Source organism: Piliocolobus tephrosceles, chromosome 6 (genome assembly GCF_002776525.5).
Source record: "Piliocolobus tephrosceles isolate RC106 chromosome 6, ASM277652v3, whole genome shotgun sequence".
Classification (NCBI taxonomy): domain Eukaryota; kingdom Metazoa; phylum Chordata; class Mammalia; order Primates; family Cercopithecidae; genus Piliocolobus; species Piliocolobus tephrosceles.
Genome location: NC_045439.1, coordinates 107,871,826 through 107,890,309, shown reverse-complemented (window position 1 = coordinate 107,890,309; position 18,484 = coordinate 107,871,826). Strand labels below are relative to the sequence as shown.

Genomic DNA, 18,484 nt, shown 5'->3' with positions numbered 1-18,484 from the left:
TGGAGCCCAGCTTCCAAGCTAATCAGTGGACCAATAAATGATGGATCAGTTAATTGAACAATTTGGCCAAACTAGACAGGTGTTTGGGACTTCGTTTTGGTACTGGTTACTGGTCAGGAGCTAGTAACGCTAAGGTAGAGTCTTAGATTTTTCTTTTCTCTGAGTCTAGGCTTGGAGAGCGCTCCAACAACTTTGAGAATTAGAAATTCACTAACAGGGGATGTATCTAAAAATTTCAGAAACTTTTTACCCTTTAAGGAAAATGTTCCTTTGTACTTGACCATAATTTTATTTCATAGGTCAGTTAATAACTGAGTAGTAGTATTAATTGTTGCCATTCACTAAGTATTTTCTGTGCCAAGCACTATACTATTTTTGATACATCATCTCATTTGTAAAGCCACATCCAAAAATGACCCTTACGTAATAATTTAGAGCCATACAGGTAAAATTGCTGGTAATCTTTATTCCCTTGGTTCACAATGATTTTGCTCAACGGCCTTTCCTGCCCTTTGCCCCAGAATGTTGTATTTGTTTGTTTACTTTTTGTTGAAGTTTATAACACACTTCTAGAAAAGGGCCTATAACATAAATCCTCCATGAATTCTCACAAACTGAACCAGTATCCCCAAAGCCTTCCTTGTGTGCCCCTTGAGACTTAACATACATGATTTTTCCTTTGGGGAGATTTTTCACTAATAGAAACACATCAGTTGCTCTTTTGCACCCGGCTTCTTTCGTTCAACATTACGTTTGTGAAAGTCAACCATGCAGTTTCGTGGAGTTGAGGCTCATTCATTCTCACTGTTGTAGCATTCCACTGTGGGACCACACCACACTCCGCTTATTCATTCTACTGTCGATTGGTCAGGGCTGTTTTTGCAATGGAGCCGTGGGAATTGGAAGCTGTCGGTGCTGAGGTTGAGGTTGAAGGGAGGGACGGCGTCCCCCAGGCTTCTGGGTATTGTCCAGATTTTCCTTGATCAATCTCATTGTCCTGGTCAGCCTGCTTCTTTCCCCAGGGCCTGGTTTGTGCAAATGCTGAGGGAAGTGACTACTATTAGCAAGAGGGTTCCTCAGGAAAGAGGATGCGAGTCAGGAGGCCTCTTGTTCTCTCGGAAGCAGAATCTCTTGGCAGAATTCTTTCTGCAGTGAGTGAACCCAATCTGTGTGCATGTGGCTGGTGTGATGTCTTTCTGGGGAAACTGCAGGGAAGCCAGTGTCCTGTGGTGGAGCCCTTGTCAGGCGCGTTTCTACACCAATGGTTCTCAACAGGGGCAATCTTGCCCTCCAGGGGACACTTGGCAATGTCTCGAGACATTTTTGGTTGTTAAGACCAGGGAGAGAGTGCTTCCCTCCCAGCATCTAGTGGGTAGAGGCCAGGGATGCTGCTTCACATCCTACAATGCACAGGACAGCCCTCACAACAGTGAATTATCTGGCCCAAAATGTTATTAGTGCGGAGGCTGAGAAACCATGATCTACGCCAAGCTTCAACTGTCACTCATCGAACACCAGGAAGTACTCCCTCAAGGACCCTTGCTCTTTAGCCCCTCCTCCCAGCCTACTTCTTTTGAGTATTTATTATTAATGACATCTTACTAATGGAGTCACTAATGTGCTGTGCACCCAGCATGTGCCAGGCACTCCACGGACATTTTATCTCATCCTCACCATATGGTTGAGTAAGCTGGCAGTTAAGTGCCTCGCCGGCGGTCGCATAGCTGGTCAGGGCAGAGCAGGGAGAGGTACCCGCAGCCTCAATCTGTCTACTGAGGCCGCAGTGCTCTCTATCGAGCCCACACCCAGTGATTTGACAGCCAGAGGTTTCTAGAAAAGCATTCTGCTCCGTTCCTCTCACAGACAGGCAGATTCAGACAGTTGTTCCTTCCCTTCAGCACTAAGGGGGACTGGACAGAGTGAGCTGCTAGAAGCCCCCATGGCACATCACACTTATGCCCAGCCCCCACTGCCTGAGACCCAGGTTCCCCAGCCACTGTTGCCATGAGAGCCAACCCTGCTCCAAAGAGCAACTGCAGCTCCTAGACCCTGGCAAACCCCACTTTCAGGTACTTGGCCCACTATCAACAGGCGCCTTCTCCCTCCCCTCCACCTCAGCCTCAGCTTCCAAATCCTAGGAGCAGCTGAAAGCCATCAATTTAGTCAGTCCCTCATGAATGTCACAAGCATACATGAGCACCTGCCATACGTAAGGCAGAGCCTGAGTACGACTCACACACTCTGTTCACACACCTTTCCTCTCTTAAAAAGCACTGAGGACCCCAAACAGTGTTTATTATGTGAGACATCAATATTTATTTCATTAGAAATGAAAACTGAGAAATCTTTAAAATCTGTTAACGCTTTTTAAAATAATAGTAAACCCTTGCATGTTAACACATAAAATGTAATTTTATGAAAAATAACTTGTATTTTCCAAATAATTTTAAATGGGGCAGAAGAGTGACATTGTTTTACAAAGAAATGTTGCAAATTTCTCTAATATCTGGCTTCACAAGACAGCTGGATTCTCTTACCCGTTTCTGTACTCAGTCTGTTGTGATGTGTTGCTTTGTTTGAAATGTAGGAAGAAAATCTGGCCTCCCATAGAGGAAAAGGGAGGACATCCTAAGGCGATCTCCCTGGGGCCTTGGCCTGCAAACTGCTGTGTTTGTGCAGTGGGCACAGTACAGCAGGGGGCTGCACAGCCAACCCCCGCCTTGCAGGAATTTATGGCCAAATGGGATAGGAGTGGGGTGGGAGGGAATAGGGGGCCATGGGACTGGGTGGAGGGAGGATGTGCCAGCAATAAAAGAGCAACTGTCCGCGGAGAATTTAAATACAAATATAACCAAAAGCTGATCTGCCTGTCATTATCAGAATTCTAAAGAATGTTGGCCGGGCGCCGTGGTTCACGCCTGTAATCCCTGCACTTTGGGAGGCCGAGGTGGGTGGATCACCTGAGGTTAGGAGCTTGAAACCAGCCTGGCCAACATGGTAAAATACCATCTCTACTAAAAATACAAAACATTAGCCAGGCGTGGTCGTGGGCGCCTGTAATCCCAGCTACTTGGTAGCCTGAGGGAGGAGAATTGCTTGAACCCGGGAGGCAGAGGTTGCAGTAAGCCGAGATTGCGCCATTGCACTACAGCCCGGGCAACAAAGCGAAACTCCGTTCCAAAAAAAAAAAAAAGAATATCAGCAATAAAGGCAAAGCTCTTTCCAGAAAAAAATGGTTTTATGGCCTAAGTTCTAAACAATCTCTGTGGTTTCTGTTGGGTTTTATGTAATAAGTATATGTAAGCTTCAAATTCATCACATTTTTATTATTTATCCTTTCATAAATATTGTGTTCTACATTGACATTAATTTGGAGAACTCCCAGTTATGCACTTGGCCCCAACATGCACAAATTCAGAGGCATGTTCTTGTTGCAAGGGTAAGTGTGCAATGGTTCAGATCCTTTGACGTCCTTATGTCTCCAACCTCAGTGGCACTTATTACTTGCTCCTGCATGTAAACAGTAGATTCGAAATAAAAAGTGACAGCGTAGTGGTTGTACAAACAAAAAACCAGCTGGGCGCGGTGGCTCAAGCCTGTAATCCCAGCACTTTGGGAGGCCGAGACGGTCGGATCACAAGGTCAGGAGATCGAGACCATCCTGGCTAATACGGTGAAACCCTGTCTCTACTAAAAAAATACAAAAAACTAGCCGGGCGAGGTGGCGGGCGCCTGTAGTCCCAGCTACTCAGAAGGCTGAGGCAGGAGAATGGCGTAAACCTGGGAGGTGGAGCTTGCAGTGAGCTGAGATCTGGCCACTGCACTCCAGCCTGGGCGACCGAGCGAGACTCCGTCTCAAAAAAAAAAAAAAAAAAGACAACCAAAATCACAAAAAACAGAACTTGAATTACTTCAATTTTGTCATCCTAGGTGACCCCTTTAAGCTTCTCATATATGTTTAAAATTTAAAGCAATAAAACGGATTGTGAACAATGAAGTGTAACACCTTGTTTGGTAAGTAAAAATTTGGACTCATACACAAAACATTTTTACTGTGTTTGAATATCTTAAAGTTAAAATATATTTGTCTCTTTAAAAATTGTTCACTGCTTTGTAACTGAAGAACAAATCGAGAAAGTCGTGATGATTGCTGATTTTTGCATAAATACATAAATATTACTGAAAATGCTTTTGTCTTACGGAGCAGAGGGTCATTAAAATGATCTGTTCTATGTGTCAAGTACATGAGGTATACCACTGAGTAATGTATGTAAATGTTATCAGCTAGAACATGGCACGTGATGAGGACATGAGAGAGGAATGAGTAGAGAGGCAGAGTTTACCTCCAAGTGGAGGGAAGAAGTCTTCTAGGAGGAGGTGGCATTTGAGTAGGGTGTTGAAGGATGATAGTATCCAGACAGAAGAGAAGGAGGCTTTCCTTGTACAACAGCAGAGGTACACAGCTGATAAAGTACATGTGCTTTTCAAGCCCAAAAATACCTTTCAAAAAATAGACCATCTAGAAAGAAAAAGAAAAAAAAAAAAAAATCCCATAGAACGGTGTTGCTAGCAACACTGGTTAAACTGCAACAGACTGGAAACAAGTTGAATGCCCAAGCACAAACCATTGAAGTCGGGGACTCCAGCTATTGCTAAGTCCAACTTCAAACAGGCATGGCTTTGAATACCTACTACTAAAAGGCACAGAAACTTTTGGGGGCAATAATGATGAAGTTCAGAAATAAAAGGTTATTGCTGGCCCCTAGGCACTCACGGTTTAACACCAGCGATCTTAGCGCAGGGGATGGTTTCCAAGAGTCCGCAGCCTCCTGAGATAGCGCCCAAGGCTCTGTGTATGCGCATTTTGAGTGGGGGCAGAGGTCATAACTTTCAGCAAATTATCAAACGGACCTGTGACCTCTGAAAAAGTTCAGTAACAACTGGTCTTGTAGCTTTGAAAAACAAGGATAAGCAAAGTGTGTATGCAATAATGTAGGGAAAAATAACAGGACTAAAGAATCTACATGTTGAATCATAATTATGAAAAAACTGTAGACACGTGCTGTATATTGTCAGAGATTCTAAGTGTATTTAAAGATATATAAAGGGTTTTGAGGCTTTGGAGGATTTTAAGTACTTAAATGTACAAGAAAAATAAAATAAAAAGGCCCTCATCAGCTACAGTTGGATTGGTCATCCCAAGACGAACCCTGGGAAAGGGATTTTCCACTATCCTTCCGACCTGCCACCCGCACCCAACTTTGCAGGTTCAGCCACACTCAAAATCACTACCCCAGCAGGGTGTGTCAGATTTCTGACAGGCCTCCACAGTTACACAGAATGTCACCCGTGACTAATATTTGAGATACAGTCCAGAGATTAAAGTCATTCTTCCAAGAGTGCACATAGTTCTGGAATCAGCAGAGGGCCAGCCCCCAGCATTCCCGGGAAATTCTATCTTTCCCATGCAAGAGACCCTCCCATCCACGGCCAGCCTTCCCAGCCCTACAGCTGAGCAGGTCTGTGGTCCTGCTGAAAGGCCCACCCTGGAGAGGTGGGGGACAGCAGCCTGTCCTCCACTCTGCTTGCCTCTCACAGGGACGCAGGACTGGAACCCATATTCTTTCATTCTGAGCTGGAGAGGAAACTACAGGACTGACGGTTGAATGCATGGGGTCTGTAAGCTGACCCGAAAACATGAATCACCAAATAAGTGTGCAGCCAAAAGCCAAGAGAATCCAGTACCTGGCTTCCCATGATGGCCCTCCCCCTGCCCTCCTCTCCACATCAGTTGCCACAGTGCTGTGGGCATGCTGGGTCATTGCAGGCGGCACAGCAGGGAGAGAGGCAGAGAGAGGCTGGGCCCGGAGACAGGGCAGAACAGTCTCCATTTCATCATGAGGGGAATGTCACCAGCCCGGCCTCAGCCTGGGTGTCCCTGACAGCCACGGGCTCCACCCAGAACAGAAGTCACAGCGATTCTCACAGCCAGGAAGGTGCTGTGTGCTGACCCCCAGGAGGGTGACCAGTTTTGAGCCGGGTGCTCTCACCCGGGAATTGGGGTCCAGCCCACCAGGGAAAAGGACTGACTAGGGGCCAATAGGACCCTCCAGATCCCTGCTCAGCAGGCTGGACTTCAGCCCTAAGGTGATACCTAGAACAAGGGGGCCGAGCCTAGTCTGTCCCGCAGCAGGTGGAGGAGCCGCGGTAAGAAAGGCAGTCGGGTCTTACATTCAGGTACCTACCTGGGGCGAGAGACCAAGTCCAGTCACTCCAGCCTTGGAGGAGTCAGGGAGCCCACCTGGCTTTCCCACAGAAGGTGCTATTCCTAAACATGGTCACAAAGTAGCGCAGTGACATCTCAGCTGCTTCCGGTTCCAGGAGAAGGTTTCTGGCTCAGGAGAATGGAGCTTCTGATTGACTGGAAGATGGGGCTGTGGGCTAACTTCCCTTTCCTCCCCACTTAGGGCTCTATTTCCAGAAGCATTCCTCATTTCATTTTTTCCCCAGTGGGGCTTGGCTAGGGGTGGAGAGGCATGGGGGAAAAGTGAAGAGAATGAAATGCATGGAATGGAAGTGGAAGCCTGTTTATCTACAGCATTTTCACCTCCACACGTGCAAGTTCATAGTCAGGGCCTGGTGAAGTCAGTTCTGGCACGGATCTCCAGTGGACTGTCAGTGGCCCTTAAAAATAGTTCTTAGGAAGATGTGTAGGTGGCGACGCTGAGTAGTGTTTATGTTCCAACACGAAAAGCAGGCCTCATTGTGTGTGTCCTGTGATTACAACTGTGTGAAAATACGTGTGTTTGAGAAAAAATGCTGGAAGAAAATGCATGAAAATGTTTATACGTCCGTTGAGTTTGTATCTAAACTTTTATATCTTCCCCTCTTTATGTAATGTTATAGTATGTATATGGTATATTGACTTTCATGATTTAAATAATCAGAAAATAAAGTTACTACGAAATGATAAAATAAAGGGGTTTGACTGGATCAGTGGTCTTGGAACTGCAGTGGGCATCGAAGCACCTAAAAGGCTGTTTTTCTATTTGTTTGCTTTTCCCGAGACAGAATCTTGCTCTATCGCCCAGGCTGGAGTGCAGTGGCGTGATCTCAGCTCGCTGCAACCTCCGCATCCCAGGTTCAAGCAATTCTCCTGCCTCAGCCTCCAAAGTAGCCAGGATTATAGGTGTACACCACCATACCTGGCTATTTTTTGTATTTTTTGTAGAGACAGGGTTTCACCGTGTTGGCCAGCTGGTCTCGAACTCTTGACCTCGTGATCTGCCCTCCTCAGCCTCCCAAAGTATTGGGATTACAGGCATGAGCCACTGCCCTGGGCCAGGGCTTATTAAAATAAGATTCTGGGGCCCTAACTACAGAGTTGCTAATTCAGTGAGCCTGGGGTAGACTTGGATATTTGCGTTTCTCATCAGTTCCCAAATGCTGCTGCTGGTGTGGGGACCACAGAGAAACACTAGAAAAAAAACAGAAAAACCAAGACTTGAACCTAGGTTACTGACTTCCAGGCTAGGGTGCTTCCTACAGAAACAACATGAGGCTACCGGGCAAACCTCACTTCATTTCTAATTCTCGAGGGGTGAAGGGGTGAGAATCAAGATCTATTGCTCCCAGATACTGACCTCTTCCCCAGTAGCTACAACCCCAATAATATTTAAAACCCCAAGATATTTGTGAAAATGTATTCATCCAAAATAAAATATCTACATGCTAAAAAGAAAGCAGTCCTTGAAATGAAGAAAAATTCCCAAGCCGAGCATTACTTGTAATTGGTAGAAAAATAATCACTGCAAAAGCTAATTAACCATCCACCCTGAGCCGCTCCTTGGCAGGCCTGAAAATACGATCAAGAAAATTCTTTTCCTATGAGTGGGGCGTTATCAAAGCTAGGCAGAGCCTATGGGTTATCCATTGACTAGGACTGGCCTTCCCATAACTGCCAAAAACTTTCCAGAGGCAAATGTTCCAGCTTCCTTGTCCCAAGAGAAGCCAAAGTGGTAAGAAAATAAACTGCTTTATACTGAAACATAACACGATCAACAGCAGCTGTGACAGCATTTATTAAACTGTCCGCTGTGTACCAGGCCCCATCGTCAGCAGGAAAGTGTATCCCTGAGGATACAAAAATGAAAAAGTGTACATCCATTCACCAAGGACTTCCCACTATGCCAGGGTCTCTAGCCCCTTATGGGATTGTGTAGGGTAGGGAGGTTGGGAGAGGGGCGTAATTTCAACACAATGCAATTAGTTTGTAAATACCATTGTGTACAAAATGTTACAAGAGCCCTGAGGCAGAAGAGGTTAGCTGAGAAGCCTTTACAGAGGAGGTGATATCTGAGTTGAATCTTGAAGTTTCCTTCAAGAAGTGGAAGGACCTTGTAAGCAGAGGGAAAAAGCATGAACCAGCCTTGCTTGACTCGGAGACTGGAAAAGGGAGAGGGAAGTTGGGAATTCTTGAGATTTGGGGGAGGCCCTGGATGGGCTACATAAAAAGAAGTGGTCAGAGGGAAGGACTGCAAGAGCCATCCTCAGAAATGTTGTCCTCCTCCTGGAGGCAGGGCAGACCACTGATGAGGGCGGTGTTTTAAAAAGGCTGCCTTTCCCAGACGGGTTGATAGCCTTATCTCAGGCTGGCTAAAACTCTGACCACTCCCTGATAGAGAGCAAGGTTCCCAGCAGGCAAGGGCAGGGGTGGGGCCCAGCAGGGACCAGTTTTGCAAACTCACCCGGCCCTGCAACCCACCTACACTCAGCATTTCCTCCAAGGCAGGCCTCAACCTCGGGCAAGTCTCTTTGAAGTTTTCTTATGAATTGCTATACTTAACACTAAATCATGGAAAAGATTAACACCCATGAAAACTGAAGCAGGAGCACATAACCGAAGCTTAATATGAATCTTCCATCTTAAAAATACCTTATTCTATGTCTGAAAAGAGAGCCATTTGGAAATTCCACGTCATACTCTCTTACAGACTTATAGCAATTTCAACTTTAAAAATTCATTCCCACCTGCATTATATCACTTGATTCTTGCAATAGCCCTGTAAAGAATATTGGGTAGGAATTCTTATTCCCATTTTAGAGACTTAAACATTCACTATCGGCGGACCATGGGGAACACAGCTGACATCAATTGCAAGTTAGTTTCTGTGGTTTACTGCAGCAAGGGAGAGCTCACTCCAGACTTGGGCTTGTGCTGGATGAGTCTAAGGAAGGGTTGGAAAGCAAGGGGAATTCTGGATTGGATTCTGTCAAAAAGGAGGCCAATTCAATGATTTCGCATCATAATAATCTCATAGTTAATTATCACTAATTATTATTTAATGTAATCAATAAATGATCTAGCAGATGGGAAGATGAAAACACGGCTCAGCTGGCATTGATACAGGAGCGCAAGTCACTCCTCTTAGTCAGAAGAGGGAAATGTTTAGTGATGTTTTTGGACTTTGGAGTGGCCTCCTCCCTGTCTTGATGCAAACACAGATGTGGAGGGTCTGTGCTGCACATGTTTCTATTCTGTGGGCGTTGTCTCCATTCACTTGTGAGGATTATGGTCTGGCTGATGGCAGATCTGGTTTTTGTTGTTGTGTTGTGTTTTTGTGTTGTCTCTCCCAAAGGAACTTGGGGAATGCCTTTAAGGTCTCTTAATACCTATGCCCTAGCTGCACAGCTTTGGGTGACGCCTTTTATCTCCTTACCTCTGATCCCAGGAGTAATAGCGTCCCTTCCACACTGACATTCTGGGTGTAAACGGGACTGATTATAACGGTCATCGTGGTGCCAGGAGATCTGCAGTGGTGACCTCCCCTGGTATCAGCTATTTAAATGTTATCAGGAAAGAGAAATGTGGAAACAAAATTCTATCCATTTTAAGCATGTGACCTTTTACCCTAACTGAACCTTGACTCATTTGCCTCAAGCAACGCAGTTTCCCAGACACCAGAAGAACAAAGATGGGATTCTGTAAGAACAGCTCAAGCAATCAATTGCCCAGTTCTTGCCATTTCTTGCCCAGTACTGTCTTACTCAGTGCCAGACATGCAGCAGTGTTTGATCGAGTGCTGACAATGAAAAGGGATATCTGATGGCTGTTTGGAAGAAAATTCTTACATTTCTTGAATTGAGCTAAGATGTATAGAAAAATAGAAACCACTACTTTTAAGAACGTGACAAGTTCTTTGCTATTTTCTATTGCCTATTTATGTCAATTAATCCACGAAAAGACCCTGTGAGATAGGTATTACCCCACTTTACAGATGGGGAAATTGTGGCTAAGAGTGTTGAAGAAACTCTCCTTAGACCACTCAGCTAATAATCTCTCTGGTGTCGCTGGAATGTGGGCTTGCCTGAAGGGCAAAGAGGAAGAAGCAGCCTCCCAAGGTCCTGTGATTCTCACTGATGCTTACTTCTAGAGGTTCTGGAGTCCCTCTGAGAGCCCACATGGGTACCTTAGCCTTCAAAGATATCTCATTTGGTTTGGGGGATTGCTTTTGGCTTTTTTGAGTCTCGCTCTGTTGCCCAGGCTGCAGTGCAGTGGTGTGATCTCAGCTTACGGCAATTCCCGCTTCCAGGGTTCAAGCAATTCTCCTGCCTCAGCTTCCCAAGTAGCTGGGATTACAGGCATGCACTGCCACGTCCAGCTAATTTTTGTGTTTTTGATATAGTCGGGGTTTCTCCATGTTGGCCAGGCTGGTCTTGAACTCCTGCCTCAAGTGATCCGCCCGCCTCGGCCTCCCAAAGTGCTGGGATTACAGGCATGAGCCACTGTGCCTTGCCGAGGTATCCCATTTTGGATAGGGGAGCCTGGGACATATTCTGAACCTCTGGGTCTGGCCACTTTTTATCATAAGTTTCTGCTCACCTTACACAACTGGGAGTGATGGGCAGGAGCAGCCTCGGTGGCCCAAGGGGACAAACCTCTGGACAAAGCCCTGGACCCCTCACGTCTCAGCCTCCGTCACTGCCCCTGGCTATCCAAAGTCAAGCCCAGAAACACAGATGTGAGCACAAGCCCAGGCAGCCCAGAGAAAGGCACAACCCTGTGACGTCAAGCCTGCAAATTCTGGGCTACTTTTAAGGTCACCAGGGATATTTCGAAAGAGCTGAAGCTTTTTCCTCCATCCAAGAATCCTCTAGCTTCCAGGTCGTTTTTATGAGCTGAAGAGGACCCTCCATGGCTCCGAGGTGGCTTGGTAATATCAAGACAACACCTGAGAAAGCTCCTTTCACACAAATCTCTGTCTCACGCGTCCGTGGGAAGAGACCACCAAGCAGGCTTTGTGTGAGCAACATGGCTGTTTATTTCACCTGGGTGCAGGCGGGCTGAGTCCAAAAAAGGAGTCAGCAAAGGGTGGTGGATTATCATTAGTTCTTATAGGTTTTGGGATAGGCGGGGGAGTTAGGAGCAATGTTTTGCAGGCAGTGGGTGGATCTCACAAAGTACATTCTCAAGAGTGGGGAGAATTACAAAGAACCTTCTTAAGGGAAGGGGAGATTACAAAGTACATGGATCAGTTAGGGTGGGGCAGAAACAAATTGCAATGGTGGAATGTCATCAGTTAAGGCTATTTTCACTTCTTTTGTGGATCTTCGTTTGCTTCAGGACACCTGGACATATATGTGCAGGTCACAGGGGATATGATGGCTTAGCTTGGGCTCAGAGGCCTGACAATCTCCTTCCTGCCTGCAACACAGGTCTAGGAATTATTCCGCAGTTGGGCACTCTTGGTGTATTATTGTGCATGCCCCGGCCCCCACCTTTGTGCCACATACAGGGACTCCCCTTCCTGAGGTTAATGATTGGAAAGATGTTAAAGCAGGAAGAACTGCAAGAAGGCACTCATGAGTGAGCCTATCCACTCATTCCTGGGAGATAACCAAACCACCAATTGTCATTTGGCTCTCCATAGTCAGAGGGTGGTTTCTGGATGTCAGAGATTTCGCCACACACCAGCTCTGCGCCAGGCCTTGTGCTGGGACCCCAACATGGTCACTCAACATTCACACAGTCTAGCAGTCTGCCAGGACTGCCAGGACAAAGGACCACAGACTGGGGGGCCTCAACAGAAATGTATTTTCTCACAGTTCTGGAAGCGACAAGTCCGAGGTCAAGGGGTCAGCAGGGTGGGTTTCTTCTGAGGTCTGTCTCCTTGTCTTCTGATGGCTGTGTCTCTTCTGTGTGCACAGAGTCTTCTATGTTTCTGTGTCCAATCTCCTCTTTTTATAAAGACCCCAGTCATATTGGATTAAGGCCCACCCCAGTGACCTTATTTCACCTGAATCACCTCTTTGAAGACTCTGGCTCCAAAAGCAGTCACGTTCTGAGGTCCTGAGGGTTACAACTTCAATGTGTGAATCTGAGGTAACACAAAATTCAGCCCATAACACCCAGCAAACACTTTTCTAGGCCCTGCTGTGACCCGAGTCCTGGGCTTGGCACTGGGAATACAGGGGACACTGCAAATCTCTTTGTTCTATTTGAGCTTCCGCAACTCTCCGGGAGGCTTCCGAGTTAGAAAACAGGCTTACAAATACACAGGAGATTGGAAAGCGAGTAGTAAGTCCACTCCAGGCCCAAACAGGGGTCGTGTGCTGAGAGGGTACAGGAAGCAGCAGCCCTGCTGAGACACACAGGAGCCTGCTGGCCGGCCGCTAGCGGAGTGGGAGAGGGAGTGGGGGCTCAGGGAGCCTGGGCTGGGGAGGGGCATCTGCCCTCTTCAACAGAGTGACTGGGACTTTCTGGCAGCATAAGCAATAACTGGCAGGAGACCAAGAAGTCGCCGTTTAGCTGGCTCATGTGCGAGTGAGTGACAAAACTCACCCTCCGGCTCGGCACATCAACTCTGCGTGGATGTGCTCAGTGTGGACCCCAAACCTGCTCCCTCTGACTTTGAGAGGTGTTTCTCCCATACAGGCTGGCTTTAGCCAGGGGGTTGCCTAGACTCGCCCAGACCTCAGAAGAGGGGAAAGGGTCAAGGCCGGCGGCCACTTTCTCATCATGTGCCTGCCTCCCTTCCTTCACCCCGTCAAGCCCAAATAGAAGGGGAGGATGATGGCTGGTGCCTGAGGACAGAGCTGGGGCTGGGAGGACAGACTCCTGGGCTCCTGTTCATGTCTGGGCTACAAGATCCTGGCATAAACAGGGGCTCCTGGAACAGGGGAAATAAACCACGGGTCCCTGAGGGAGACTCTGGGTGGGAAAAGAGATCCAGATTTGGAGTCGAAAGGCCTGGGCCTGAGTCCCAGCTCCATCACTTCCCAGCACGTGGCCTTGAACAAATCACTCAAGGCCTGCAGACCTGGGTCAGTCATTAGTAAAGAGAAGATTACTATTATAGAGACCCCACTGGGCTGTTCTGAGGGTGAAATGAGACCACGTAAGTGAATGCACTTTGAAACTATCCGTTGCTGGTCACGAAACTAACATGTGTAGGCATAGGTATTTACTAGTATTTTACTAGTCATATAATTTTTCTAGTTATTTACTAGTCATATAATACTCACCGGATTCATGTACTACTCCCAGTGTTTTTCTCTACTTTTCATTACAAAAGTGTTCAACTACAGAAAGAAGTCTAAAGGATGATACGATGAATTTCCATATTCCCTCCAGATAGACTCAATAACTGTTTGCATTTTGGTATATTTGCTTTATCTCTATGTGCATATTTATATGTGTGTGACATGTAAAATCAGTTCAGACAAGACGGGGAAGGAAGAGAAAGACACACACATATATATCCCGTATGAAAGTTGTGGACATCATGATACTTCAATTCTAAATATTTATATGCTAGTGTTTCCTTTTTTTTTTTTTTTTTTTTTTTTTTGAGATGGAGTCTCACTCTGTCACCCATGCTGGAGTACAGTGGCATGATCTGGCTCCCTGAAACCTCCACCTCCAGGGGTGAAGTGACTGTCATGCCTCAGCCTCCTGAGTAGCTGGAATTAATGCCTCTTACTAAGGACATTCTCCTGCATAGCCCCAGTAAACACCACACCTCAGAAAATTAAAAATAATTTTATACTATCCAATATCCACACCTTACTCCAGTTTCCCCAATTGTCCCAAGATAGTTGTTTATAGAGTTTTTCAGACAGAGATCCACTCAAGATCCTCCTGTTGCCCTGTTTGCTGGGCCTCTGCCGTGTCTCCCCAGTGTCCGAGGCTGTGAGCATCTCGCTTGCTTGGGGCCAATGCTCACAGTCATCTGTGCTGCCCACTGTCCCATGGCCCCTTGCGGACCTCTCTCCCATGGCGCTGGCTCCTTGCACTCAGCTATCTGCTTACACACCTCTCTCCCTGCTGGAGGATAAGCACCCCAAGGGCAGCGGCCAGTCTTAGCTCAGCTACTGTTGTTTCCCTAGAACCCACACACGCCTGGCATGGAGCAGGCACATGGCAAATGACGGTTGCATGTTTGAATCTTCATCAGAGGGCTAAGCAACATACACCTTTAAAAAGTGAGTTTTGGCCAGGTGCAGTGGCTTATGCCTGTAACCCCAGCACTTTGGGAGCCAGAAGCAGGCAGATAACTTGAGGTTAGGAGTTCAAGACCAGCTTGGCCAATATGGTGAAACCCCTTCTCTACTAAATAGACAAAAATTAGCCAGTTGTGGTGGCGCGTGCCGGTACTCCCAGCTACTCGGGAGGCTGAGGCAGAAGAATCGCTCGAACCTAGGACGTGGAGGTTGCAGTGAGCCGAGACTGCGCCACTACACCCAGCCTGGGCAACAGAGCAAGACTCCATCTCAAAAAAAAAAAAAAAAAGGAAATGAGTTTTAAGTAATTTCATCTGACAAATTCTGTACCTCTGTCAGAGCTAATGGAAAGCATCCCAGAGGCCCAGGAGACCTAGCTCAGGCCCTGCCCTACTTCCCCATCTAGAAGTGACCACTTGGGCTCTGAAATCGCTTGGGCTCTTGACTAGTCTGCACTCGACATCTGTGAGAGGACCATCGACTGAGAGGGAGAGCTGCCCTCCAGAGCACAAGTCTCCTCTGGAGAACACATACGTACATGAGAAGCTGGCTCTGTTCCCATTATACGTCTTACAACAAAAGTGATTCCAAGTCTTGTGAGTTTCTGTGGAACCAGAAAACCACTTCCAGACCAGCAGGAGTGAGAAGAGGGGCATGCATATCATGTTTGCGTCACTTTCTTGCACGTATCACTTCACCATGATGCTCAGGACCTCAATGAGAGTTTTCAGTTCTCCCAGCTTCAAATGGTGCTTTCCAGAGCAGAGCTTCTCAAAATTTCAAGTGCCTGTAAATCATCTGGGGAGCTTGATACAATGAATGTTTTTTTAAAAGTAGATTACGGATGGGCTCCGAGATCCTGAATTTCTAACAAGTGGTCTGGGTGACACCAGTGCCACTGGTCCCTGAATTACACTTTGGGAAGCGAAGTTCTAAAGGTCACAAAAATAACTTCTCATTTCTTCAGTGAACTGGTAATTAGCACCTATGGCTAAATATAAGGCAGTGCTCTAGCATCAGAGGAACAAGGAAATGGGAAGAAATACAAAGAAGAATAAGACACAGGCCTTTGACTCAAATCCAACCGGATGGCCCTTTATACTTCATCTAGCGTTTTGCTTAAGTTGGTTGAATTCTTACAATAACCTATAATCTATAAAGTATACATTGTTATTGTCACTTTACATATGAGGAAACTGGGACTGAGACAGCCTAATTGTCATGTTCCCCACCAGTAAAAGAATGCAATGAGGTTTGAAATGAGGCCAGTGTTGTTCTGCATGCACCTAACACTTAATCTGAAGCACTTCCCGTCAAGTCCCCAGACCTGATGGAGAAAGGGCGGGGAAGAGAACGACCTAGCTCAGGCCTGGCCCTTGAAGCAGAACTGGCAGTGGCCATGGGGAAAGGGTGGGAGTGGTGGCAAGCCGGAGGCTTCTAGTAACTACCAGAAAAGAGAAGGGGTACCTGAGAAGTTACTCCTAGCTGCCTCCCCTAGGGTCTTCTGGCTGTTTCTAGTCATATATATTCCTGCTGATGCTCAAGCCCTTTGTAACAAGTTCCTAACATGGTATTGAATACTGCCCATGCTAGCAAACTTCAGCCATAAATTAGGGCCCAAATGTTGTCACCAAAAGACTCTGTGACTTTGGATAAATCACTCTCCTCTCACCTGAACTAGGGTTGGGAGCTCTTCAAGTCCCTTCCTGTCTGTCAAAAGGTATCTAAGCAGTTTCCAAGGCATTTCTTGCAGTTTTCCCATCAAGCCAGGTGAAGGCATGTGTTACGTCCTCATCAGGGTCCCCCAGCCACTCAGGACTGGGGCTTTCTGGGGCTCACCTACAGTCTTCCTCCTTTCCTTCCTAACTTCACACGCATTTATCAAGCACATAGTCTGCATCAAACCTGTGCTCAGGGCTAGGGAGGCAAAGGTAAGTAAGATGCACTCCCTCCCTGGGGAGGAAACCTAAAACAGACCACAGGTGCCCTGCAGCGTGGCTGGCTCAGGCTCTCAGGGTGTGAAGGGGAGCACCCCACTCAGCACTGGCAGAGGCCAGCAGGCCTAAGTGGCCCTTTACCATATGCCAGGCCTGGCTCGGAGCTTCCCTGGAAGATTCCACTTAACCCCCAGCAACCCTCAAAGGAAAATGCTAGTATTGTCTCCCCATTTTAAAAATGGGAAAACAGGCTTAAAAAAGTCAGATGACTGGCTCAACATCACACAGCTAATATGGACTCAGTGAAATATATGCAAAAATACTCAGCAGCGTGGCAAGTAGTAACTAACGGTGACTAAAATACCTTTTCAAATGACAGAAAAGAGAGTGGGGGCCAGTAATCTGCACTCTCAGACACAAAACTGACAAGTGGGAGAAAGGTTTATCTCCCCCAAAGGACAAAAATCAGGCTTGGGACCGCCACACATGATGAGAAAACCGCTGAGAAGAGAAGCAGGAGAGACTTTGGAAGAGGGCTTGGCAGGCCAGAAAGTGCTGGGTGCACACAAGGGGCAGCGGGGGCTCAAACAGAGATGGGAGCCCAGGGGAGGAGGGAGCGATTAGTCATGCCGGGGGAGGCTCCAAGGGCCCTTTGTCCTTCCTAGATGGCTGCTCAGATTCCTGTCTGCGAGCACCCCAGGCTCAGCTGCTCCATGCTTCAGCCGCCACACACCCCATCTGGGTAATGGAGTGTTATGAAGCATGTTGGCGGCCATTGATCAGGGCTAAACTCGACGCTCCTTGGGTTGTATTTCCAAGGATGCTCTGCTAAGATCCACAGCAGAGGTGCATCTCTCTCCTCATTCGATGGCTTGGAATTAAAATGCCACCCAACATTCTCTGCCAAAGAAATGAAGATTTATGGGTCACTGTCAATATCAACACATGTTGGCCATTATTTGAGTCTCCTTGCTGCTTGGGACTGATTGCTATTTACTTTGAAAAATAAATGTGGCTTTATAATCCATGCGGGTTGCTGGGAGGAATGGGTTTTAAATGCATTTGTTCACCTCTTTTTTTTTTTTTTTAAAGACAGAGTCTCACTCTGTCACCCAGGCTGGAGTACAGTAGCATGATCCTGGCTCACTGCAATCTCCGCCTCTAGGTTCTAGCGATTCTCCTATCTCAGCCTCCCTAGTAGCTGGGATTACAGGCATGTGCCACCGCACTCTAATTTTTATATTTTTAGTAGAGACAGGGTTTTGCCATGTTGGCCAGGCTGGTCTTGAACTCCGGACTTCAAGTGATCCCCATGCCTCCGTCTCCCAAAGTATTGGGATTACAGGCGTAAGCCACCATGCCCAGCCTTCGGTTTTAAATACATTTGTTTCTTGCCTTGGAGACCTTTCTATTCCACTTCATTCTTCTTTGTCTGGTGGTGTGGGCCCTACCCTGTCCCCACCATCAGATATTCTAATGTCCTCCGAGGCTCTGGAACAAAGACCAGAGGGACCAGCCTGTCCTCTGTCCAGAATCATCAGTGTGACAGTATGAAGACACCCTTAGCACCTTAGTAGAAAAATTGCCTGTCTTACGGGCTGACACCACTCATATATGATCTGGGGCAAGGATCAAGACCCCCCAAGGAGCTTGCTTGAGGAGCAATAGGTAGTCCCCTCTTTGCCTCTTCGGGTCTTTTGTGTTTCCGCGTGTGGTGTGTAAAGTGAGTCAGGAGCTAAATCAATTAGGTCACTGGTTCTCAAATTTGAGTGTGCATCAGAATCCACTGAAGAGCTTTTTAAAACACAGATTGTGGCCCCCACTCTAGAGTTCCTGATTCAATAGGCCTACAGTGGGGCCCAGGAATGTGCATGTTTTTTTGCCCTCCACATTTTTTAATTATACTTTGTGTTCTAGGGTACGTGTGCACAACATGTGAGTTTGTTACATATGTATACACGTGCCATGTTGGTGTGCTGCACCCAATAACTCGTCATTTACATTAGTTATATCTCCTAATGCTATCCCTCCCCTCACCCAACAGG

At 46.9% G+C, this 18,484-nt stretch overlaps 1 protein-coding gene across 3 annotated transcripts in view; it reads left to right on the top strand.

Annotated features, from left to right (window-relative positions):
- Window positions 1-18,484, top strand: part of LIPC (lipase C, hepatic type) — a 161,169-nt gene that overhangs the window by 21,309 nt on the left and 121,376 nt on the right. The window contains exon 2 of one of the 3 annotated variants that reach the window (XM_026455074.1): window positions 3,931-4,014. The exons of the other annotated variants lie outside the window; for them this stretch is intronic. Within the exon in view, the coding sequence (XP_026310859.1) occupies window positions 3,993-4,014 (22 nt within the window). The 5' untranslated portion in view covers window positions 3,931-3,992. The remainder of the gene's footprint in view (window positions 1-3,930; window positions 4,015-18,484) is intronic. 3 annotated transcript variants of the gene reach the window in all.